The sequence below is a fragment of the Peromyscus maniculatus genome, chromosome 10 (genome assembly GCF_049852395.1).
Source record: "Peromyscus maniculatus bairdii isolate BWxNUB_F1_BW_parent chromosome 10, HU_Pman_BW_mat_3.1, whole genome shotgun sequence".
Taxonomy (NCBI): Eukaryota; Metazoa; Chordata; class Mammalia; order Rodentia; family Cricetidae; genus Peromyscus; species Peromyscus maniculatus.
The window spans coordinates 8132202-8157383 of NC_134861.1; the positions used below are offsets into that span (position 1 = coordinate 8132202).

Consider the following 25182-nt stretch of genomic DNA (forward strand, 5'->3'; position numbering starts at 1 on the left):
AAACCAGAAAGCATAAGCCTCCCCCACTGGTTTCATGGAGATCGAGCCCAACCTTCTTGTCCATTTTGAGCCAAGCCACGGTGTCCTTGATTGTGTACTGCAGTCCAAAAAACCAGGTTTCCCGAAGCCCCAGCGTCCGACACACCAAATCAAACAGGTCTTTCCCTTTCCATTTCATCTGCAATAACAAACCAACAGGGAAGGATGATGTGAGCAAAAATCATAATCAGCTCACACACAAAACTGTTGTCAGCACTCTCTACTATCACCAAAATGTCTGATGAGCAGCACTGAATTCCTAAATAATCTTAAAGCTTCCCACACAAAACCATGAGTGGGAAAATACCAATTAGAGCTTAATGGCTCAGTCGCTGCGGAGCACACACAATACCTCCTTGGACAGTTCCGTACAGAGCTCAGGATCCCCGAAGCTGCTAATTTAGGAAACCTGGTAAATAGGCAGCCTCATTTAGGAAAGTCAAGCCTCCTAAATTAGCCCAGGAAGATGGCTAGTTTGTGAGACACTAACTCCCTTGAGATGTTGTTGGGTTTTTTGTTTGTTGTTGTTTTTAAGTCATGACTGCCTTTTGATAAAAGGTAAGTATTCTCTTTTTAACTTAAAGACTACTTTTACTAGGAAAAATATTAAATATATGGTTGTAAGCCACAAATTGCAGAGCAGAACAAGGAAAGAGCAAATAGGCCAGTTGCAGGTCTCTATCAGGATGCCTGGTTGGGCCCAAACAGAAGCAACTTGTCCACAGGCACAACAAGCAATTCTAAATGCTCAATGTCCAAACCCAAGCAACGAATATACAAATTAACTATGGCATGTTTATTCATAGCCTCACTTTCCAAAGACCTGAATCACAGCTAACCCTTTTTCTTTTTCTCTGCTATTCAATGGTGTAGCTGGAAAGAGCCGGGCGGTGGTGGCGCACACCTTTAATCCCAGCACTCGGAAGGCAGAGGCAGGTGGATCTCTGTGAGTTCGAGGCAAGCCTGGTCTACAGAACAAGATCCAGGAAAGGCGCAAAGCTACACAGAGAAACCCTGTCTCAAAAAAAAAAATCAATGGTGTGGCTGGAAAAGCTCAAACATCTTCATAGGGAAAGAGGATGCAAGGCAGCTGAGTAAATGTTGCCATCTAGTGGCTTTCAGTCAACTAGGTTTTTCCTGTATTAACCTCTTAGCTACTGCTTGCCAGAAAACCACCCCAGCTACCCCATATATCAAAAAAAAATTCAAATAAACACTTGAATACAGTTATGATCATATGAAACATATGCTTGAGTGATCCTGAGATGCAAATGTAAGGGAAAGATAAGGCCACCTGATTGCAGAAGTATCTGCTCTTCTCCCGCCCCCCATTAGGAAACCTCCACTCTCCAGGGAGACAGCTCAGTGAAGTGTTTGTTTAAACTTAAGCCTGAGAACCTGAGTTTGAACCCAGCACTCATGTAAAAAGTTGGTTGTGAGCCCGGCAGCTGTGGCACACGCCTTTAATTCCGGCACTCAGGAAGCAGATCTCTGTGAGTTTGAGGCCAGCCTCGTCTACAGAATGAGTTCCAAGAAAATGAGTTCACTACACAGTGAAACCCTCTTGAAACAGCACCCCCCCCACACACACACAAAAAGAAGTTGGTTGTGGTGGCCCATACTTGTAATCCCAGCACTGGAGGGGTGTGGGGTGCCAACCAGCCTAGCTTAATAAAGGAACCCAGGTCCCAGTGAGCATCTACTTTAATAATAATAAAAAAAAAAAAAAAAAAAAAAAAAAAGCCAGAAGCAGAGGCAAGAAGATCTCCAAGTTTGAGGCCAGCCTGATCTACAGAGCAAGTTCCAGGACAGTCAGGGGTACACAGAAAAACCCTGTCTCCCTCTAACCACACACGATTGCATTCACACTACACACACACCTCCAATAAATAAATAAAATTAAAAACATGAACAAGGTGAATGGATCCTGAGGAACCAGAGGTTGACCTCAATGTTTGTGTTGGGTGTGTGCCATGGATATGTGGAGCTCAGAGGACAATGTGGTGAAGTTGGTTCTCTCCTTAGACCTTTATATGGCTCTGGGGATCACTCTTGTAGACAGGCTTGTACAGTTAGTGCCTTTACCCACTAGCCATCTTGCCCACCCCTTTACCTCTTCCCCCACCCCAAGTATTAGGGATCAAATGGGGTCTTGCACTTCTTAGGCAAGTATTCCACCATTGAACTATACTCCTAGCTTCAATAGATGTGAATGAACAGAGTCCTCTTCAGGTACTCAACAGGAGAGCCATCTCTCTCTGTGTTTGCAGCCAGAGCCAGCAACCCAAATGGTAGGACACCAAGATCACAGCACACAAGTGGCATACTGGCTTTGGTCCTTTGCCAAGCAAGGCATTTCTCCTATCTGTCCTGCAACCTTGGCCCCACACCCTCTGACTATAGTCAGGTCCCTGGAATACGGCAAAGATGGAAGTCTTTAGAGATTTTTGATTAGGAAAAACTGAGTTTTATTTTAAAAATATAATTGCTTTCTCCCTTTTATAAGGCTAGATAATAAGCACACCCATTTGACAACTGGAGACAGGGTTTCTTAATTCTTTGAAGGTCTTAATTCCTACAGGCAGACTTAACTGAAGAAATGTGATTTTGAAGAACTGGAAGCTTCAGGATGCTGATTCTCCTCTTGTCTCTATTTTAAGCAGCACACAGTATATAAATTATAAATGCCTACCTTGCCACAAGATAATGTGCCACTAAAGAACAGGCATTAACTTGGAGAAGTTAAACATCCGAGGGCCAAGAGGATCAGGACATCACTCCCAATCCACCATAACTCACAGCCACAGTCAGGTCAGGCCTTGGCACAAAGGGCTGTCAGCAAGCAGGGTGAGTAGACCTGGAAGGAAAGCTCCCACGGGACAACGAGTGAGCTTCCACACTGGGGAGCTGAAAACCTCAACGTAATACTGTGTTATTGCAGCTTTCCTGGACCCTTCTATTTCTTCGTTTTTAAAATGCAGGCCTACTTTTTGTTAACTGCAAAAGACAATGTCACTGTCCCATGGAGCTTGCAATAAAGTGAAGAAACAATTCTCAGAACAATCCAGAATGCCCTACTTACATTATTTTCCCTACTTATACCTAACATTGGTGCAAAGAATCATTGACTATTGGAGCTGGAAATGAGCCTCAGGAGTCACCCACTGTGAATCCACGCTCTTTTTGTAAAACTAAGTAAACTGAGTCACCAATTATTTGGCAGTCTATCAAAATAAACACTGGTCTGTTTTCTCATGGTGATCCAAGGCAGGCAAACCCCTTGTCTCACAAACACCCTTTTCCAGTTCTGTGATCATCAGATCTTTTTACCTTGGCCAGTAAGTGACCAATACTGAGACAGAACCCTCTGAGAAGAGTCAGACACAGCTCATTCACAGCCCTCTGTGGACAGAGCCCGTTTTCCAACAAGAACTGTAGAGCATACCAAGTGTCACACACTGAAGCTATACAATGGCGAAAGCAGGGTGTCTGTGGGAGAAAAAGGCAAGAACTCAGGTCAGAGGAGACTTGAAGAACAAGTAAAGGTTCAGTGATGGAGGGAAGGAACACTATCTTAGAAACAAAAACAAAACACCATGATCACTCCAGGGACCTGCAAGTCTATGTGCTGTGACCGGCACTGACAGCCAACCTCTGGAGTGGGGTGGTGGGACGACACTGGAGGCTGGAGCAGGTGGCTCCCTTCAGCAGACAGCCTTAGGCTTTGAGGACTTATGCCACCAGGGTGGAGAATAAGTTTCAGGGAAGGAACAGTTGCAGGACAGACAAGAGCACAGAGCAGATGACCCCCTCCTGTCATCAAGACGGCGAGGGAGAGAGAGGCTGGGAAGCGGAAGGAGGCAGGCCCAGAAGCAGCACTTGAACAGGCTAGAGGGAGAAAAGCTCAAGGACACCGACCTGCGTTTCCGGCTTGAGCACCCGGTATCCCACTAAAAAGAGAAGAAATACAGAAAAAGCAGCAGGTTTGGCGAAAACAGATGAGCAATTAAGTTTTAGACAAGATTAGTTAAACCAAAGAAAGCAAGTGGCCTGGTGGCACACGCCTTTAATCCCAGCACTCAGGAAGCATAGGCAGGCAGATCTCTGTGAGTTCAAGACTAGCCTGGTCTAGATAGTAAGTTCCAGGTCAACCAAGTCTACCCTGTCTCAATTTAAAAAAAAAAGGAGGAGGAGGAGGGAAGGAAGGAAGGAAGCAAAGTAGAGATGTCCTAAATATATTTAAGCTTCCAGCCCTCTGAGCTGGAGAGCTGGCTCAGCTGCATATGCCACAAAGAAGTCTAGGAACCCAAGTTCATTCTCTGGGACCCACGTGGTAGGAGAGAGCTGACCCCCACAACAGGTCATCCTCTGACCTCCATATATGTGCCCACACACAGACACAAAGTAAATAAATATAAGTATTTTTTAAAAGACTTAAAGACCTTCATTTATAAAATACAACATTCTAAGGTGAGACAGGAAGATTGGCTGAGCCTAGGAGTCCATGATAACGCTACATAATACAGTGGGACCTCATTCCAAAACAAAAGAAATCTTTAAGCAATTAATAAGTTTTTTGACCAAACATGTTGGCCTTACACCTGGAATCCTAGCACTTGAGAGGTTGAGGCAGGGGACCAGCTTTGTCTATACAGAGAGATTCAAAAACCAACCAACCAAACAAGCAAGCAAAAAAACCAACAATCAGGGCTGGAGAAATGGCTCAGAAGTTAAGAGCACTATCTACTCTTCCAGAGGACCCGGGTTCAATTCCCAGCAACCACAAGGTAGCTCACAACTGTCTGTAACTCCAGTTCTAGGGGATCTGACACCTAAAATAAATGCACATAAAATAAAGTTAAATAAATTATTTTTTAAAAAATCAAAGAAACAAAAAATCAGAAGCTTTCTGTTGGGTTAAATTTAATCTCCACATGTTACCTATAAAAAGTTATGCTTTCCGCCAGGCGGTGGTGGCGCACGCCTTTAATCCCAGCACTCGGGAGGCAGAGCCAGGCGGATCTCTGTGAGTTCGAGGCCAGCCTGGGCTACCAAGTGAGTCCCAGGAAAGGCGCAAAGCTACACAGAGAAACCCTGTCTCGAAAAACCAAAAAAAAAAAAAAAGTTATGCTTTCCAACATGTTCTTCCTCAAATGCATGAGGCTTTCTTTGTCTTCCTTATTTGAGTTTCTGCGTCTATATAAACAAGAACTGTTGGCCATGGGTGCTCTAGAGAGTTCTCAAGTTCCTGTGGAAGGGAGGCTGGGCTTCCTTGGTACAAGATGGCTTGCCTGACCACGATTGTTCTATGTTAATTTGATGCTTTGAAGTGACTCATTGTCATCTGAAGGTCTCTCTAGACTGTAGGCACTTCTAACTAGAAGCAGCATTAGTCATCATCCCTAGTGACCAACGGAGAGTATACAGAGTACACAAGACACACTCAGCAGCTATCTAATATCACTGACTAGATGACTTGAAAACCCAAGGCTCTCGGGCAGTGGTGGCGCACGCCTTTAGTCCCAGCACTTTGGAAGCAGAGGCAGGCTGATCTCTGAGTTCAAGGTCAGCCTGGTCTACAGAGCTAGTTCCAGGACATAGAGCTGTTACACAGAGAAATCCTGTCTTGAAAAACCAACAAAACAAACAAACAAAACCCCCAAAAATTCATGATATTGTATGAAAAAAAAATTCAGTAAAACCCAAGGCTCAGAGGCTTAGAGCACAGTTAGTGAATACACATTGTGTTCAACTACAGACCAAGGTACAGGGGGCTCACTGGGGGACAGGGACAAGTCTTCACTTTTATAGGTTTTGAATAGAAGTCAGCCAAGAACAGATGATCACAGGTGAGGGTTTCAGCATGGAAACACTTGTGTTACGACAGGGATACCCAGGAACTGTGGGAACTCCTAAGAAAGCAAACCCCCTTCTCACAGAAATGACATCTAAATTGTCTCCTGGTGGAAAAGAGAAGCCAAGTGAAGATTGGGTTTGGATGAGACTGGAGGGAGAGGTGTTGCAGGCAGAGAGAATACTATATGCAAAGGTCTAGAGCAAAAGGGTTCTTTAGGGGAATTAAAATATTTTAGTTTGATTGGGAAATATGTCCGAATTTACAAAAGAACCAAACTGAGCCTGTGACATGGTTCAAAGGTAAAGACACCCTGCCACCAAGACTGACTACCTGAGTTTGATCCTCAGGACCCATCGGTGGAAAAGAAATCTCCCATTTTCTCAGCACACGTGAGCCCAGGAGACCTGGGGAAAGGGGCTACAGTGAGGAGACATTGGCTGAGCTGGGTCTTGTGGAGAAGGCTGACAAAAGGAAAGTCATGACAGCCTGAAGGAACAGTGTGTCTGCACTTGGGTCCAAGCAGTTATGAAAGAAATGTTCTTTGCACTTTTCTAAATTTCTCTGATCTACACAGCTACACACAAGCTCACACAAGTGCGCTCGTGTGCTCTCTCTCTCTCTCTCTCTCTCTCTCTCTCTCTCTCTCTCTCTCTCTCTCTCTCTCTCTCTCTCCCACACACACACACACACACACACACACACACACACACACACACAAAAAAAACAAAAACAAAAAAAAAAAAAACCTGGAGAACCAAATTATGGCCACACATGGTGGCACACACCTGTAATCCTAACATGAAGCAGGATGAATGAGAAGTTCAATGTCAGCCTGAGTTATATAGTAAGACTCTCTCAAAAAACAAAACAAGGGACAGTGTGGTGATCTACTGTGTCCCCCAATATATTGTGCACCCTAATAAACTTATCTGGGATCAGAGAACAGAACAGCCACTATATTAAACACAGAAGTCAAGCAATGGTAGCACACTCCTTTAATCCTAGCATTCCGGAGGCAGAGATCCGTTTGGATCTCTGTGAGTTCAAGGCCACACTGGAAACAGAGCCAGGCATGGTGGCACACACCTTTAATCCCAGCATTTGAGATCTCATGTCTTTGCTTGGGAAGGACACACGCCTTTAATCCCAGGAAGTGATGGCAGGAAGCAGAAAGGTATATAAGGTATGAGGACCAGGAACTAGAGGCTTTTAAACAGTTCAGTGGAGATCCAATCCATTCAGGTGAGGACTCAGAGGCTTTCAGTCTGAGGAAACAAGACCAGCTGAGGAGTAGACAAGGTGAGGTTGGTTGTGGCTTGTTTTGCTTCTCTGATCTTTTAGAATTTACCCCAATATCTGGCTCCGGGTTTTCTATTAATAAGACCTTTGAAGATTTGTGTTACAGGATAGGCACTGGGTGTAGCAGCCCACACCTTTAATCCCAGCACTCGGGAGGCAGAGGCAGATGGATCCCTGTGAGTTTGAGGCCAGCCTGGTCTACAGAGTGAACTCCAGTCCAGCCAAGACTACATAATGAGACCCTGTCTCAAAAACCAACAAAACAACAGTAAAATCTCCAGCATCTAAACACATTGTTTTGTCAGCTGTCTAATTCTACTTCTGGCATCTAAACACAGAACCCAGAAAGTAATCTAGTGACTATTTTCTCCAGGCTCCTAAGAATGGAACAAAAGTGGTTCCATTCTAGACACACAGAAGGCAAGTTTAATCATTACACAAGATGGACACCTCAAGATATTGGGGCTTCTTTCCAGGAACCATCCCAAAAGGCATAGGTACTGACCTATGACAGTGAGTTATCTGCCGCCAGTATATCTCAGTACTGTTACTGTGTGACCTTGGGCAAGTTATTGAACTTCCTCATGCTTTAACAAGGATAATGAACAGAACCTGTCTCAACAGATTGATCTAAGGATTAAGTGAATTAAAACACTGAAAAAGGCTAAGACAGTGCTGGGCCCAGAACAAACAAGGGGTAGTTATTGTTAATTCCCACTCTGCCTCCCTGCCTTGGTTCTCAAGTGGTGCTGCTTAAACCCTCCCAGCCCCACTTCGTACCGCGATGATGGATGACAGATGGGAAAGGGCACCATCAATTCTCATCGAGCTAACCATCCTATCACTCATTTGACACACATTTATTGAGCACCCACTATGTCCTCGTCTTTGTGCTCAGCGCAGGAGATAAATGATGAATTCGGGACAACACGTGGCCCCTGTGCATGTCTGACAGGGAAGACAGGTAAATGGATAAGGAAAAACAAACCGCTAAGTTGCTAACGGAACAGGCTGTTGTTCTCCTGACTTTAGTGAAGGGCGCTACACTGAGGAGACACTGGCTGAGCTGGGTCTTGTGGGGAGAAGGCTGACAAAAGGAAGGTCATGCCAGCCTGAAGGAACAGCATGTCTGCACTTGGGTCCAAGCTGTTGCGAAGTAAGGAATGTTCTCTGCACTTTTCTAGGATCTGACAAACAGCATGATTTTCAATCTGCAGTACTGAATGTTCAATGCAGGACTGAATATGTAGCTTTGGCCTGGTACATGTGACAATTCTCATTCTGCACAATCGGTCTGAGATCAGGCTGTGTCAGGGCACTGGATCAAAGCAGAGATGCACCCTACAATAGTATCTGTAGGAACAGAAGCCAGAATGAATGGGATGGGTCTGTTTATTTTCCCTATTAAAACGTTCCTAGCCAGGCCTTAATGGCACAAGCCTCTAACTGAGGCACTTTGAAGGATGGACACAAATTCTGAGCTAGCCTGAACTGTGGAGCAAGATCTTGCCTAAGGAAAAAAAGTGTTTCTGACACTTAGGTTTCAGACCTACATTTACACTATGATACACCTTTAACATTTTTGTTTGAGTATATGTGTGTGTGAATGCATGTGGTCAGAGGACAATTTGTGAAAGTTATTTCTCTCCTTCTAGTGAGAGAAATAACTTTCTCTGTGAGTGAGTCACAGAGCTTTTGAATTGAAGTCATCACGCTTGGTGGCAACTGCCAAATCATCTTGATGGCACAAGATGGCCCTACAGACCTTTAAAATAATCTTTAAAATTACATTTATTGGTGGGGAGGGGGCGGGGTGTGCGCACACACAAATGAGGGAGTTGGTTTTCTCCTCTACCTTGTGGACCCTGCAGATCAAATTCAGGTCATCAGGGGACTTGCTGCTTTCGCAGAGCATATAGGTTCTGTTATCAGCAACCACATGTCAGTTCGCAACTGTCCTTAGCTCCAAGTCCAAGAGATCCTGACACCCTTTTCTGGCTCTGTGGACACCATACACACATTCAGTGCATATACAACACATGCAAGCAAAACATGCATACACACACAATAAAAATTAATAAATCTTTAAAAAAAATTCAGGTTATCAAGCACCTCTACCCACTGAATCATCTGGCTAGCCCTGTATGTGGGGAGCCAAGGAAGCCTGAATTGAGTGAATATGTAAATAGCGGCTGAAGTCCTGAGAGAGTATATATTGTTGACATGTCCATGCCCATGTCGAGAACCAATGCCTCAGACCCACTGGAGTTTAGCAAAGTCTTCCCACTGTGGTGAGGCTTAGAATTGCAAAGCCTTCATCTAGTCCACAGGCAGTGCTTACAAATGATTGACCAGCATGTGCAAGCCTAGCAACTGCAGTTTCCTCCTGGATACTGACAGCCTGAGACTTCTTGTCTCCAGGCACCTCCTCCCAAAGGTAGTCAGCAACCCTGTGCTGTACACAGTAAACATGCAGAGTTTGCTGCACTTAGTGCAGCTCCATCAGAGCACACACAGCCCATCCAACTGCAGCTTTTCTATGTATGTTGGTTGTTTCTTTAGAGCCTGTCCATTCCTCATCCCTCACTGCCCCGAGTCAAGTCAAGGAGACAACTGTGCAGTACATGGTATCTGTAGGCTTTTTCTGGTTAGGTTTATAGTCTTTTCTGAACAATTTGTCAAAAATAGAACAGTCTCTGTTTTTGATGAAGTGAGCATTTAAACCCATCTCTTTCCATCTGGCCGAAGTATTCAACTGTTCTACTTCCTTCTGCAGTCCTCTTCCCTGGTCTTAGCTTGGAGAAGAGGAGAGAAGCTAAGAGGCAGGTGTTCATTTTGCAGAAGGGAAGAGGGTAGTTTGCAGAAAGAAGAAAGGTATGGAGGAGTGGGAATCCAGCCTCCATTAGGTGGAAGCATCCCTCTGCAGGCCCCCTGTCCTCCAAGTGCCCTTCAGGCCGAGAAGGGGCTGGAGGGCAGACCTCTGGAAGCTGCTCGGTTCTGTGGCTGTGCTTGCTTTCCTGTTACTTTAACAGGCTGCAGTGTGATGTCATGGATCTATATTGTGCCTGTATCAAAGACAGATGCGTATGAACTTTATAAACAGGACTAAGTGCTGTCAGCTTGTTATTTTTTTATAGCGGCTAGATTTACAAGCTTTACCAAGAGTGAAGTACTTGTCATTTATCAACTTTAGAATGTTTTAAGTAAATAGCACTGAACACTTACCCTCCACCGCAGGAACAGCTAGAATGCAGCACTTTGTTATAGGAAGCAAATGCCACCAATAACCTGTGGGGTTGACTGGAGTCTATTAGCTTGGACAACCATCTTACCAGTTGGCCAGGGTTACATGAAGTCCTGACAATGCCAGCTGTTTTTGACTTTGCCGTCTTCACAATACATTTTTTGGCAGCACCATGCAGCCTCTCACAATCAAACTCCTTGTACATGCTGACAGGACATTGCCGGGTGAGAGGAAACTGGCTACAGGCTGGGGAAAAGCCACAGCAAGACAAGGTTCACTCTCTTGAGGAAAATAAGCCCAACTCTGATGCTAGATGTAAAATGCCTAAGAAGTAGAGCCCACAGAAAAACTTCGGCTTTACACACAACTCACTACTGAAAAGAGCCAAGACAGAGGCTTCTCTCAGAGATGGAGGTAGGCCCTCAACCAGCGGCTCCCCAGTAGTGGTGGTTGACTGTTGATTCCAAAAAGGAAGAGAAGGAGAACCAGAGAACCCCTTTGCTTCTCAGAGCCTTCTAATTACCTCACAAGCTGCTCCGGCATCTGCCATCAAAACTATAGAGAGGTCAGATTCCTTGCAGACAGAGGGACAGAAGGACTGTGCTTCCCTGGCTCAGAGCCTGTGCCCCATGAGTACTATTATTCAAAAATTCAAGATGACTGAGATTTCCCTGCTCAACGTTTATCCACAACTGATATTTGTAGTCATAGCTGGTCTATGAGAACAAATTTACAGAAGACTTGTGAATTTAAGATATTTGTATAAAAGATTCAAACCTAAATACAACTTTTATTTATTGACATGTCTTGAAAAAGGAGATATTGACAGGCATGTTTGCACACAACTTTAATCTCAGTATATGGAGGCAGAAAGCCAGGCAGATCTTTGTGAGCTTGAGGCCAGCCTGGTCTCAGAACACACACTCACTTACTCACTCACTCACTCACTCACTCACTCACTCACAGGGGGTGGGTGGGCGGGGAGAGAGAGATCAAATATTTCCCTGTAATTCTTGTGAGGTAGAGGCAGGAAGATTACCAAAAGTTCAAAGCCTATTTGTTCTACATAGCAGGTTATAGGTTGGCCAAAACTACCATCTCAAAAAATCAAATGCCAAAACAAACAAAAAACACAATGGAAAGAGTTATTAGGGGCTGGGAATGCAACTCAGTGGCATAACATTTCCCTAGTATATTCAATCTCCAGCAACCTGCTCCTAAACATTTATATATATAACTTTGCTGTGGAGTAAGTGAATAATGAACTCCATTAAAATCTGACTAATCAAAGAAAATTTAAAAAGCAAGGAGTAAGACTATACCAGCAAAGCAGGCTTTTCTATCTCTTGAACTTAAACTGCAAAATCAGCCAGCCTTTTGGTCTTGCAATTAAGGGATACACCCCTTCCTTGCATGTGGGCATTACTGCTCAGCATAGCTCAGCATAGGGAAAAGGGATTCTCCAAATAGAAACAAGAACGTAGCAGAAAATTCTATTCATCTCATCACAAACGGAAGCTTCTTCTTTGCAGAAAAAAAATAATTTAAAAAATCCTCCAATCTCCTGCCTGTCAGTTTCTGCCATAATCAACTACAGCAATTAATTTTCCCCTGCCAGTCCTCCAATCATCTCTGTTATTGTGCCCAATCTATATAAATTATTAGTTTTAAGGCTTTCCACCAATTGCTTCTTCTCTCCTTCAACCAATTACCCGACCTTATTACAACTCAGCCTACACACTCAGCAGAGGTACGTGCTTCTAGACCTTTCTAAGAACTATTCCTTTAGCGCCTCACTATTCACCCAATATCATGCAAGAATCAGTATGTACTTCACGTCCATGGAAAACTGAGTTTATCTTCCCCAAGATTCCTGTCTTTTCTCCAATGCTACAGATCACCATTCCTTGATGCTAAGGGGACACGGACACACACACACACACACACACACACACACACACACACACAAAGTCTCTCGGAATACAGGCAAGTGCTGCACAATCTGTGGCCACTCCACTAAGTGCTTGTGGTTGGCTGGGGATGCTGATGATAATGATGATGATAACTAGACGAGGCTTCTGAGTAGAACACTCCTAAGTAATGATTGCAATGAAGCAAGAATTTATGACACTCCTTATTAAAATTCTAATTGCATAACTAGGCCTTAAGATACATATTTCCCCCTTTGGTGACACATACTGATTCTAAAAATATCTTGGCAAAGAAATCTAAACCTCAAAGAACCAAAGAAGAAAATTTTCCACAGAACAAAAGACACTAGGAAGAAAGAAATCCCAGCACTTTGGGAAGCCACCAAATGGAGGTTTCAAACTCTGGTTGAGCCTTTCAAAGCAAAATAAGCTGCTGTTTTTTAGAGAGCAAACATCCCGATGATTGCAGCTTCTGGCATCTTCCCTACTGAAGTGGAGAGTGACTATGGGACCAACAGTGAATCCAGAGAAGAGATCAATGTTGCAGACCCTCCTTCAAGCACCAGGAACAAGCCTGAGACTTCAGAGAACCACAGGTCAGGCAAGCCCCAGTGTTTTCATCCTTATTTCCCCCATGTCCTGTGTAACCTCCAGATTTGTGCTAGAGCAAAGAGGATGTACTTGTTTTCAAAGTCAGCTGATAGATGACAAAGCAAAAAAGAAACAATTACAGTATTAGAAAAGCAAGATAGAGTCTGTCCTCCAAAAGCCAAGAAGACCTAGCTATCTGCGGAATTTAGCTCACAACATGAGAGCAATCACAGCTCTGTCAAAGAGCCATAAGCACCTCAACCTGCTGTGTTGGGTAAGTCACTTAACCTCCTCGGGGCTCTTCTGCAGTCATCAATGGTCACCCTCGGAGTCCATGAGCTTGAGTTGGTTTGTATAAATCATACAGTACTTTTTTCATTGCTGTAGCAATTTTCTGTCCATCCTTTAACAACCCATTCTGTTATCTTAAAATCATTTCTAGGAATATAACTAATACTTAATCCTTTATTTATGTGTACTTTGCACAATGTTTTCCCTTATTCTGGGTTCTGCTAGTACGGTCCTTATACCTCACAATCATAAGTGGACGATGTAGCCAGAATAGTGTTGTACACCTGTAATTCCAGCACTTGGGAAGTACAGACAATCGGATCAAGAGTTCAAGCCAACCTTGCTACATTATGAGATCAAGGCCAGCCTGGGATACATGAGACATGTTCTTAAAAGAAAAAAATTGATTGCATAGATGTATTATGAACTCTCTAATGCAAAAAAAAAAAATGGTAATTATAAATATTGCTGAAAAGTAAGATTTTAGCAAATAGCATGCTGTGGAGAATATGCAATTAGCAATGATTACAATACTTGACATACCAAAAATAACAATTCTCCGAAAGAATAGTAAGGATTGTTTGGTAGGGATAAGACATGAGGCTAAATCAGAAGTGGTGGCTAATGCCTTTACCCCAGTACTCAGGAGCCTGAGGTAAGAGGATAGCTGAATTTGAAGCCAGCCTGAGCTATTCAGAGATTGTCTCAAAAAATAAACAGAAAAAAGGTAACAAAGCTGAATTTTTTTACATTAAATTTAATTTTTAAAAAGTTTAAATTTTAAAAAATTTAATTAAAAAAAATTTGGAAGGCAGGGGCAGGCAGATTTCTGAGTTTGAGGCCAGCCTGGTCTACAGAGAGAGTTCCAAGACAGCTAGAACTGTTACACACAGAAACCCTGTCTCGAAAAAACAAAATAAAAGCAAAACAAAAATTATGTGTATTGTTCAAGCTCTCCCCTGAAGATGAAAAAAGAAAAGACAGGCAGTGGTGGTGCACGCCTTTAATCCCAGCACTGGGGAGGCAAGTCAGGCGGATCTCTGTGAGTTTGAAGCTGGCCTGGTCTACAAATCAAGTTCCAGGATAGACAGAGCTGTTATACAGAGAAACTTTGTCTGAGGGGGAGGAAGGGGGAGAAAAGACGTTTTGCCTACATGTAATCCTGGTGCATCAGATCCCTGGGAACTGGAGTTACAGATGGTTGAAAACCGCCATGTGGCTGCTGGGAATTAAATCAGAGTCCTCTGGAAGGGTAGCCAGCACTCCTAACCACAGAAACATCTCTCCAGATCCAAGAACACTAAATTTCAAGCCTCAACATTAGGCAAAACTAGCAGCAGATTATCAAATACAACCCATGGCAGAATATTATTTAAATGATTATTTATGTCTTGGATATTTTTTTTAAAGCTCCTAAACCAGACCTAGTAACACAGGCTTACGATTCCATATATTCTGGGAGTCTGAGGCAGGAAGATTATAAGTTTAAGGCTATCTTGGACAACCTATTGACACCTTTGTCTCCCAATAAAAAGTAAAATAAATAAATAATGGACTAGAGATATAGCTCAGTGGTAGAGCACTTACCTAGCACACCCAAGGTCCTGGGCTCAATCTCTAGTGCCTAAACAAACCAACCTCAGTGGTCCTGGGGACAAGCTCAGTAGTAAAGCACAAGCTAGGTAGGCATGGGTCCAATCCCAGCATTCCCTCCTCAGAAAACTCCTGTATTGTAAACCAGTTCATGCAGCACCCAGAAAATGTAAACATTCTGCCAGGCAGTGGTGACTCACACCTTTGATCCCAGCACTCGGGAGGCAGAGCCAGGTGGATCTACAGAGCGAGATCCAGGACAGGCACCAAAACTACACAGAGAAACCCTGTCTCAAAAAGTAGATAGATAGATAGATAGATAGATAGATAGATAGATAGATAGATAGATAGACAGACAGACAGATAAAATAAACATTCTGTCTCTGTTTAAGATTTAACACTGACTTTGGCAACACTGAAGAAACAGGAAGTTACAGGAGTGGGTAGAATTGGTAAAAAGTTCTGTGGATGGATAAGAACTACTGAGGTCTGAAGACTTTTTAAAAAACATATTTATGGGGCTGGAGAGATGGTTCAGCGGTTAAGAGCACTGGCTGTTCTTCCAGAGGTCCTGAGTTCAATTCCCAGCAACCACATGGTGGCTCACAACCATCTATAATGAGATCTGGCACGCAGACAGAACACTGTATACATAATAAATAAATAAATCTTTAAAAAAAAAAGCATATTTATGAGACTGACTTAATCTGAGAATCAACAAGAGTAAGAGAGTAGATAAAGGCACTGCTGAGGAATTTAAAACCATAGATCAGTCCAGGTAAGTTCTGCAATTACTCTAGATTCAGTTTTATCTGAAAGTCAAACGAACAAACTACTGAAACCAGACAACCATAAGCAACAAAATGAACAAAGACTTTCTGTGAATTTCCCAAATCTAAGCCCAAATTTGGCAAAGGAGAAAAATGGGAAAGGGAGTTAAAGAGCCAAAGAGGAAAAAAGCCCAGTGACTTAGAAAATACTGTGCTCTGTCGCCACCTAGTGGTGCCCGTGAACAGGCCGCTTTAAGACCTGGAGATGTCCCCCAGTGAACGAGGGCTTGCCTATGGCCATAGATTCCATCTCCAACACAATGAAAACAGATTTAGACTCTAAATTAGCCAAAGCACACACAGGGTAGAATGTATCGTTTTGTAACAAACCAGTGAAGCCTTGTCACCAGCTAGCTAGAGCTTTCAGTAGCTCTGAGAAAATGCAGTTCCGGGTTTTCTAAGTCTCAAATGCTTTAAATTCTCAAATTAAAACTAAGAAAGTGCCAAAAATGTTCTCAGACTAGCACAAATCACTGGGGAAGTCATCAAAACCAAGACAAAAGCTGGGGAGGGTGATTGTATGTCTGTAATTCCAGCACACAGAAAAGAGTCTGAGGTAGAAGGATCCAGAAAGAAGCCGGCTGAGACTATACATTGAGGCCCTGTCTCACAAAAATGGAAGGTGGGAATCGGTCTCCTAAGGCAGATGCTTGAAGCTGAAGACCGTGAAATGTGACTTCTTCCCTTCATTGTACAAATGAACAACTAGGGAAAGGTGTTTAACATGCCCCAAAGAGCTCAGCCTAGAAACCAGATGTTCAGAGGCCAGCTTGGGCTCAGTGATTGTATACAAGTGGCAGGGAACCACATACAGAGAAGGTGTGTAGACCAGAGCCCAGCTCTAGCCAAGCCTGCCCAGTGAACTCTCTCCCACTCAGCAGGCCTTGGTACTCACCCTTAACCTTGGGAACTGTTCAATCTGGTAGGAAGACCCTTGTTCTTACATTCACTAGGCCCTTACATCTGCCCAGTTTTCTCCCAGCACCCTCTGCTATACATGTTTCTAAGAAAGTTTGGCTTTGGTTTTGTTTTGTTTTGTTTCCGAGCCAGGGTTTCTTTGTGTAGCCTTGGCTGTCCTAGAATTAGCTCTGTAGACCAGGCTGGCCTCAAACTCACAGGGATCCACCTGCCTCTGCCTCCTAATTGCTGGGATCAAAGGTGTGCTGCGCCGCCGCCACCGCCGCCGCCGCCGCCGCCGCCGCCGCCGCCGCCCGGCTTTGCTTGGTTTTTTGTTGGTGGTGGCATTTTGGTTGTTGTTGTTTTGTTTTGTTTTTTTAAGGGACAAAATCTCATTATGTTGCTCAGGATGGTCCTAAACTCTTGGGCTCAAGTAACTCTCCCACCTCAGCCCCCTAAGTATCTGAGACTACAGGCACACGTGCCACAGTGCATGGCTTCTCTCCCAGTTTCAACAGGATTCCAAGCTCAAATGTTTGAGGTGTGTGTGTATATATATACATACATGTGTGTGTGTGCGCGTGATACATATACATCCATTTTTTACAATATCTTTTCATATATGTTTTGCACCTCCAACTAGAACATGAACACTTTGGAAAGTTAGTACCTTTCCTTGGTTCCCCCCATCCCGCACTCCTACACCCCCCCCCATAGGAGTTACTTTGAAACTCAAAAAAGAGCCATGCATTTACAAAATGCCTGTAGTCCCTTTCCTCTTACTGTACAGAAACTGTACTCTGATGATCTTAATTTGGCCTCCTCTAAAACTGAGCCATAGAGACACTTGGAGGGAAGGAAGAGGTGAACTTCTAAAAAGTTAAGGAAAATGAAAACAAAGCTGGGGGTTAGCTCCTTGAGGGAGCTTGTCTGGCATGCTCCAAGCACACAGAGAAAAAGAAACAAGGTAACCAGCTGATATCTTTGTGGGCACACCAAATGTATGTCTTGGAAGGACGCAGATGAATACAGAGGAAGATCCACTCGGACCCTAAGGAATGTGAAACATGCAACTAGAAAATACTTAACTCTTGTGAAATAAGCTTTACTTTAGGCCAAAAGCTTGAATTCCAAGCTGACCATGGGCAGCTGAAAAAGATGCCCTTATAAACCTGTCCAGGGTCCAAAGGACAAACTGAACATCAAGGAAGGACAGCAGGGACTGTTAGTCCTGTCATCACCCAGCAAACTGAACATCAAGGAAGTACAGCAGGGACTGTTAGTCCTGTCATCACCCAGCAAACTGAACATCAAGGAAGTACAGCAGGGACTGTTAGTCATGTCATCACCCAGCAAAATCTACACCCACCGGCAAGTTCACAAAAGGGTTGAGATAGAATCTTACACCAAGTGCAATAAACAAAACAATGAAAAAGACAAATAAGTTGTCACAGTAGAAAGTTCTTTAGTTGGGTGGTGGCACACGCCTTTAATCCCAGGCAGAGGGAGGGGATCTCTGAGTTTGAGGCCAGCCTGGTCTACAGCGTTCCAGGACGGCTAGCAGGGCTACTCAAAGAAATCTTGTCTTGAAAAACAAACAAACAAAACAACAAAAAAAGAAAGTTTATTTCCACTTTTTCCTATTTACCAAATATTTAACCTCTCAGGGGGTGGGGGAGTGTCAAAATTTCCTTCTTTCTGTGTGGAGATTCCTACTGAGTATCATACCCAGTGGAGAGAGGGCTGGCCTGGAAGACTAAATCCCAGGCTCACCTTTTAGCAGCAGTATGACACCCAGCACAAAAAGCAAGCTTGGACAGCATCTAAGTTAATAATATTTAGAATTAGTTTTAGAATTGGTAATATCTCTGTGCCAGGCAACAAGTGAGGGAGGCATTCCAGGCACTGGGTTGGCCTACACACAGGCTCTGTGACCAGAAGCTGGGGAAGTAAATGGGACAATCAGCTCAAGCCAAGAGTGTGTGACAAACCTGGAGAAGCTAAAGGAACGGGGCAATGGTAAGGGCTCAGGACACACTTCCATTTATGCAAAAGCCCTGATACAGTCTTACTCTGGGCCAGGTGGGTCAGTTCCTCAGAGGCAGCACTAGGGACCAAGCCCCCTAAGTCATGACTCAAGGTCCTCCTCTGCTACATAGCAAGTTCAAGGCTAGCTTAGGACATCTGAGTTCCATCCCCAGGACCCATATAAAGGTGGAAGGAAAGAGCTGAGTCCACAAAAGTAGTCCTCTGGCCTCCACACGTGAGCTGTGGCATGCGCATGCCCTTTCACCCCTGTAATGTTTTTTGTTGTTGTTTTTTGGGTGCTGTGGGATGTTCTGTATGTCCTGTGGGAGCCCTTCTTGGGTTCTTTGTGGCGTTACCCAGCAGGTCCGCATAGAGGATGATTAGGACCATGGGCCTGAGTGCAGGTGTCTGAGATGGTCTGCACTTGGCTGTGCTGGGGGATGGTCTGTATGTCAAGTTGTTCTGATTGATCAATAAATAAAACCTGATCGGCTGTGGCTAGGCAGGAAGGATAGGCGGGACTAACAGAGAGGAGAAATAAAAGGACAGGAAGGCAGAAGGACTGACTGCCAGATGCCGCCATGACCAGCAGCATGTGAAGATGCCGGTGGGCCACCAGCCACGTGGCAAGGTATAGATTTATGGAAATGGACTAATTTAAGCTATAAGCACAGTTAGCAAGAAGCCTGCCACGGCCATACAGTTTGTAAGCAATATAAGTCTCTGTGTTTACTTGGTTGGGTCTGAGCGGCTGTGGGACTGGCGGGTGACAAAGATTTGTCCTGACTGTGGGCAAGGTGGAAAACTCTAGCAACATTTGGGGTTTTTTTTTTTTTTAAAGTTTAATTAAAATAAAAAACTATCCAAGCAGTGGTGGTGCACACCTTTAATCCCAGCACTTGGGAGCAGAGGCAAGTGGATCTCTGAGTTCGAGGCCGGCCTGGGCTACAAAGTGAGGACAACCAAGCTATTTACTCTGTTGAATCCCTTTCCCCCTGGAAACAAAGGAAGCAACACTCCTGTCACTATCTGGTGACACCAGGTGCCTCATGCATGTGGGAACTCAGCATCTCCTGCACCAGTCCAGGAAGCCCTGCTGTACCGCCTGGAGCCCTGCATTTAGCACTGACACAGCACACGACACAGTCACAGCTATCCCGTGCCCTTCATCCCACAAAGAGCAAGCATGGGGTCCGGAACAACAGCACTACCCAGCAGCTCCCTGCCTCTCCACCAGCTCATCCTTCACCCTGGCCTGTCCACATCACAGACCACAGAGCATTCCAAGTCACTGCCTACATCCATAGAACACAGGAGGTAAAGAGGATGACAGCCTTTCTTCTGTAACACACACACACATACAGTCCTAACATCCTATACAGCCTATAAAATAGTCACAACCGTAATTTCCAGGTGTTGTTTGCCTACACTGTGGGAAGTATAGGAATAAAGATCCTAAATACCAGAATTATTCCTTCTGCCCTCCCCTGGAAGGTTCTGTTATGGAAAAACTACATCTACTAGCTATACGGTGTAATGACCTGTAATGTTGCCATTCAATTGATCATAACCCCATTTGGTTGTGGTGAAAACATTTAAAATGCCAACTAACATGAGAAGGCTTTGTTCTCTGTGTAATACAGTATTAGAATCTTCCAAACTCAATCTTGAGAAATTTTTCATATTTGGCTATTTTACTGATAGATTGAATTATCAGAGCAAAATTCCAGCCTAGATAAGAAATGATATAACCGTTTAGCCTCCTGGCAAATTCTATTCAGCACCCACTTTCTCAAGATGACAAGTATCAAATCTCTCAAGTGGAAAAATCTTCTAGCGCATCAAGCCAATTGTGCAATGCAGCAAACAGGGCAAGAGGGAGAGGTTCCCCCCCCACCTCTGCAGCCAAACCTGAACGTACTGCTGCCGTAAGGCAACTGACTCACGCCAGCTCCCACTGGCTCTGAAATCGAGTCCTTCTTGGAAGGCCACTACCATCTGACCTTAAAGCCAAGAGTTCCACAAGTACTGGCTTTCATTTCTCACTGAAGGCATCTGCCATTTCCTTGCATAAGCCTGGCTCAAAAACATGGCAGAGAGTGAGACTATTTGCTTCTCCAAGCTCTCTCTACCACCATAAAACAAACTATTATTACCTTCAATGAATATTCAATCATCATTTATAGACAGTGTTTCCATTATAATTTGGAGTCTAGGGAGATGCAATGACTTAACAAAAACCACAAGAGGACGGTACCCAAGGTGATGCAAGACTCCTATTTAGGCCAGTGATAGCCCTTTCTGCTCTTCTTTCTGAGGCACTCAGCATCACTCAGCCTTATAACAAGTGTGCAGGGCCAGCACTATTGATCCCACTTTCCTGGTGTGGAAACTGAGGTCCACAGCCCGTAAGTATCACATCCCAAGCAGAAGTGGACAGGAAAGAGCAGAGCTTTAAGCCTCAGTCTGCCTATTTCACAGTCCATGTGCTTTCCCCTCTGCTCTGCTACTCAAACTGTGGTCACTGGGCCAGCAGCATTGGCATCACCTGACAGCTAATTAGAAACAGATTTCTCAGTTCCACTGAACTCCTAGATCAGAATCCACCCAGGCTTTACTAAGATCTCCACGCCATTGTGTGCTCAGTCAAGTTTAGAAACTGTCCTATACCACTGTGCCTCTCTGACTGCCACTACTACTATCCCTTTCTACGGATTTGCACTGGGTTCTCAATGTCACAACTGGAGACAGATAGATGAATACTGCTAAGACCAGAGACTGGGGCTGGAGAGATGGCTCAGAGGTTAAGAACACTGGCTGTTCTTCCAAAGGTCCTGAGTTCAATTCCCAGTACCCATGTGGTGGCTCACAACCATCTGTAATGAGATCTGGCTCCCTCTTCTGGCCTGCAGGGACACATGCAAACAGAACATTATACATTTAAAAAAAAAAAAAAAAAATCAGAGACTGGACAACTTGATAAACTCCCTATAATGCCTCTAAGCCTGGTAGCCCAAGCCTATAATCTATGCATGGAGTAAGATCATTACAAGTTTGAGGCTACAAGTTTGTAGTCTAGACTACATAGTAAGTTCCAGGGTAGCCAGACCTACGTAGAAAACTCTTTCAAAAAACAAAACAACAAAAAATCCTACCATGCACAAGACTACTACCTACACAAAAAAATTACCCAGCTCAAACATCAGCAGTACCAAAGCTGAGAAACTACATCCTAGTTGATAATAAAATCCATTATTTTTGGATCTACAAATCATTTTTTAAAGATTTATTTTTACTATTTTTGTTGTTGTTTTTTTTGTTTTTCAAGACAGGGTTTCTCTGTAGCTTTGGTGCCTGTACTGGATCTCGCTCTGTAGACCAGGCTGGCCTCGAACTCACAGAGATCCACCTGCCTCTGCCTCCCAAGTGCTGGGATTAAAGATGTGTGCCACCACCGCCTGGCTTATTTTTACTATTTTTAATTACGTGTATATGTAGGAGTCTGTGTATAAGTATGTGCATGTATGTGAACCAAGTGCACAGTGAAGCGAGAGGTATAAGATCTCTCTGGAGCTGGAGTTACAGATGATCCTGAGCTGCCTAACATGGATGCTAGAAACCAAACTCAGGGCTTCTGCAAGTTGCAGTAGCATATGCTCTATTTTTGCTTGTTTTTTTTTTTTGTTGTTGTTGTTATTTTTTGTTTTTGCTTTTTCTTTCAAGACAGGGTCTCAATATGTAGCTCTGGATGTCCTGGAACTTACCATGTAGACCAGGCTGTTTCTCAAACTCACAGAGATGCACTCTGCTTCCTGAGTGCTTGGGTTAAAGGTGTGTGCCACTGTGCCCAGCCAGTACATGGTCTTAACCACTGAGCCATCTCTCCAGCTGGGCATGAAGACACATGTCTATAATCCAAGCACTTGAGAAACAGAGGCAGGAAATCGGTAATTCAGGGTCATTCAGTTACATATCCAAGTTCAAGGCCAACCTGGGCTATATGAAACCTTGGCCTGCTTCCCTCCCCTTAAAGAAAGACCAGTTCAGTGGTATAGCACTTGCCTGCTAGGCATGAAGTACCACACACCCTAAAAAGAAGTTTTTCCTGTCAAAATTATAGCTGAATAAATGTCAAACAAACTTCTTTTCCCTGCTGGCTAGTCGATCAGACTCTCATAACATTCAGCAAGAACTTGTTAGAGGTCATCAAACTATGGTCCACAGGACAGATCAAACTCTCCTTATTCTATGTAGAGCTAAGTTTTTTTTTTTATTTTATAAAGCTTTTTTAAAGATTTATTATATTTTATGAGTATTCTGCCTGCATGTATGTCTGAACACCATGGGCATGCCTATTGCCCTTAGAGGTCAGAAGAGGGCATTAAATCTCCTAGAACTGAAGTTATTGGCAGTTGTAAGCCACATGGGTGCTGGGAATCAAACCCAGGCCCTCTGTAAGAACAAGTGTTCTTAACTGCTGAGCCATCTCTCCAGCCCAAAAAATTATATTTTCATTTTTATTATTCATGAAATTCAAATTTCTGTGTCCATAAAGTTTTATGAATAACAACAGTAATAGCCACTGCTTAGATTTGGTGTAAGGTGGCTTTTTTTTTTCCTGGAGCTGAGGACCGAACCCAGGGCCTTGCGCTTGCTAGGCAAGCGCTCTACCACTGAGCTAGATCCTCAACCCCATAAGGTGGCTTTTATAAAAGTTTTTTTTTTTTTTTAAATGTAATTCACACACTTTTATACCTTCTCCCCCACCCCCGAGACAGGGTTTCTCTGTGTAGCTTTGGAGCCCCTCCTGGGACTCACTCTGTAGCCCAAGCTGGCCTCCAACTCACAGAGATCCGCCTGGCTCTGCCTCCCGAGTGCTGGGATTAAAGGCGTGCGCCACCACCGCCAGGCTATACCTTTTTTTGTAATTCACATACTTTTAGAATCCATCGATCTAAATTGTATAGTTCAATTTTTTTGGCATATTCATAAAGTTGTATAGCCATCGTGTAAGGCCCTCAAGCCACACGAGTGGCCAGGCCCCTCCCCTGAGGCGGTCTATCGGATTCCACCCACAGAATACTCTGCCCCCAACCTATAGAGTAAAAAAACCCATCTCTGGATATGAAATCCCACCAATCTCCAACCTGGAAAGCTCCACCCTGAAAAGTTCCAACCCCTTCCCAAGAAACTCTATATAAGCCCGGTATCCTGTTCAGTTTGCTGCTGTTTCTCACCCGAGCAGAGGCAATCTGTTGTAGAATATTATTTTAAGATGTGTTACATTGGTTTATGCTGTGGAACATTTGTTTTAAAGATGCAAAAGATGTGTTGCATTCCTTTATGTTGCCTTTGTTTAACTCTGTGAAGCTGTGTTACTGTGCCTGTCTAAAACACCTGATTGGTCTAATAAAGAACTGAACGGCCAATAGCTAGTCAGGAGAAAGCATAGGCAGGCCTGTCAGGCAGAGAGAATAAACAGAAGGAGAAAAAGAAAGAAGGGACAAAAAAAGGAGAGGAGGACTACAGGGGCCAGACACCCAGCTACCCAGCCAGACATTGAATAAGAAGTAAAGAAAAGATATATAGAAATAGAGAAAGATAAAAGTCCAGAGGCAAAAGGTAGATGGACTAATTTAAGTTAAGAAAAGCAGGCTAAAAACAAGCCATGCTAAGGTCCGGCATTTATAAGAAAGAATAAGCCTCTGTGTGTATTTATTTGGGAGTTGGGGGCGGGCCCCCCAAAAGAGTAAAAACAACCAACAACAGCAGCCACCCTCCTCGGTTTTTTCCTCCCAATAAATCTCATGTGTGAGGTTTGTTGTATGGTGTGACTTTGTAGTATTCCTTGGCTCCCGGCTGCCAGGATACCTTTCCATACGAGCTATAACGCTTACACATCACCCATAGTAATTTTGAAATCTTGTTGTTTTTCAGCACTGGGTATGGAATCCAGCGTCTCACACAAGCTGAGTACACACCTTAACCTTCAGCTCAAAGAACATTTTCATCACTTCAAAAAGAAATTTTGATCCTAAAGCTAAAATACTCTTAAACTCCCATTCACTTTCTGAGCCCTGAGCAACCACTAATCTACAGTCTGTCTCTGTTAACATCATATTCTGGATTTTCCATGGATGGAATTGTATGTTCTTCTGTGACTCCTGTTTTAAAGGTCTGTTGAATCATCTATTGATACTTCATTCTACTTCATTGCCAAATCATATCCCACAGAATGCATATGCCATCTGTTAGTGGACAGCAGAGCTGTTTTCGTTTCTTGGATATTGTGAATAATTCGGCTGCATGAGGTTCTCTGTAAACACATTATTTCTGTCTGATGGGTGTCTCTGAGTAGAAATGATAGGTTATATAGAAACTATGCTTAGAGTGAGGAACTGCCACATAATTGTTCACAGTGGCTTTCTCTACATTCACAGTGACACTACATAACTTTTTCATTCCAGGAATCTTACTGGCTGCCTTTCTTTGTAGTCAAGTCCTCACTATGCTTTTGATTTACACTTTCTTGATGATTAATGACACTGGGTATCTATCTCTTCTTGTGTTTATTGGCTATAT

At 43.7% G+C, this 25182-nt stretch overlaps 1 protein-coding gene and 1 long non-coding RNA gene across 5 annotated transcripts in view; one reads left to right on the forward strand and one right to left on the reverse strand.

Moving 5' to 3' along the window:
• Positions 1–25182, reverse strand: part of Nf2 (NF2, moesin-ezrin-radixin like (MERLIN) tumor suppressor) — an 88337-nt gene that overhangs the window by 56431 nt on the left and 6724 nt on the right. For all 4 annotated transcript variants that reach the window (XM_015991740.3, XM_006972955.4, XM_042285702.2 and 1 more), the window contains exon 2: positions 53–178. In XM_015991740.3, the coding sequence (XP_015847226.1) occupies positions 53–178 (126 nt within the window). The remainder of the gene's footprint in view (positions 1–52; positions 179–25182) is intronic.
• On the forward strand, positions 13143–24738 carry LOC143267552 (uncharacterized). Its single transcript, XR_013042740.1, has 2 exons — positions 13143–13235; positions 24538–24738. It is a non-coding gene; the product is annotated as an uncharacterized LOC143267552 (long non-coding RNA).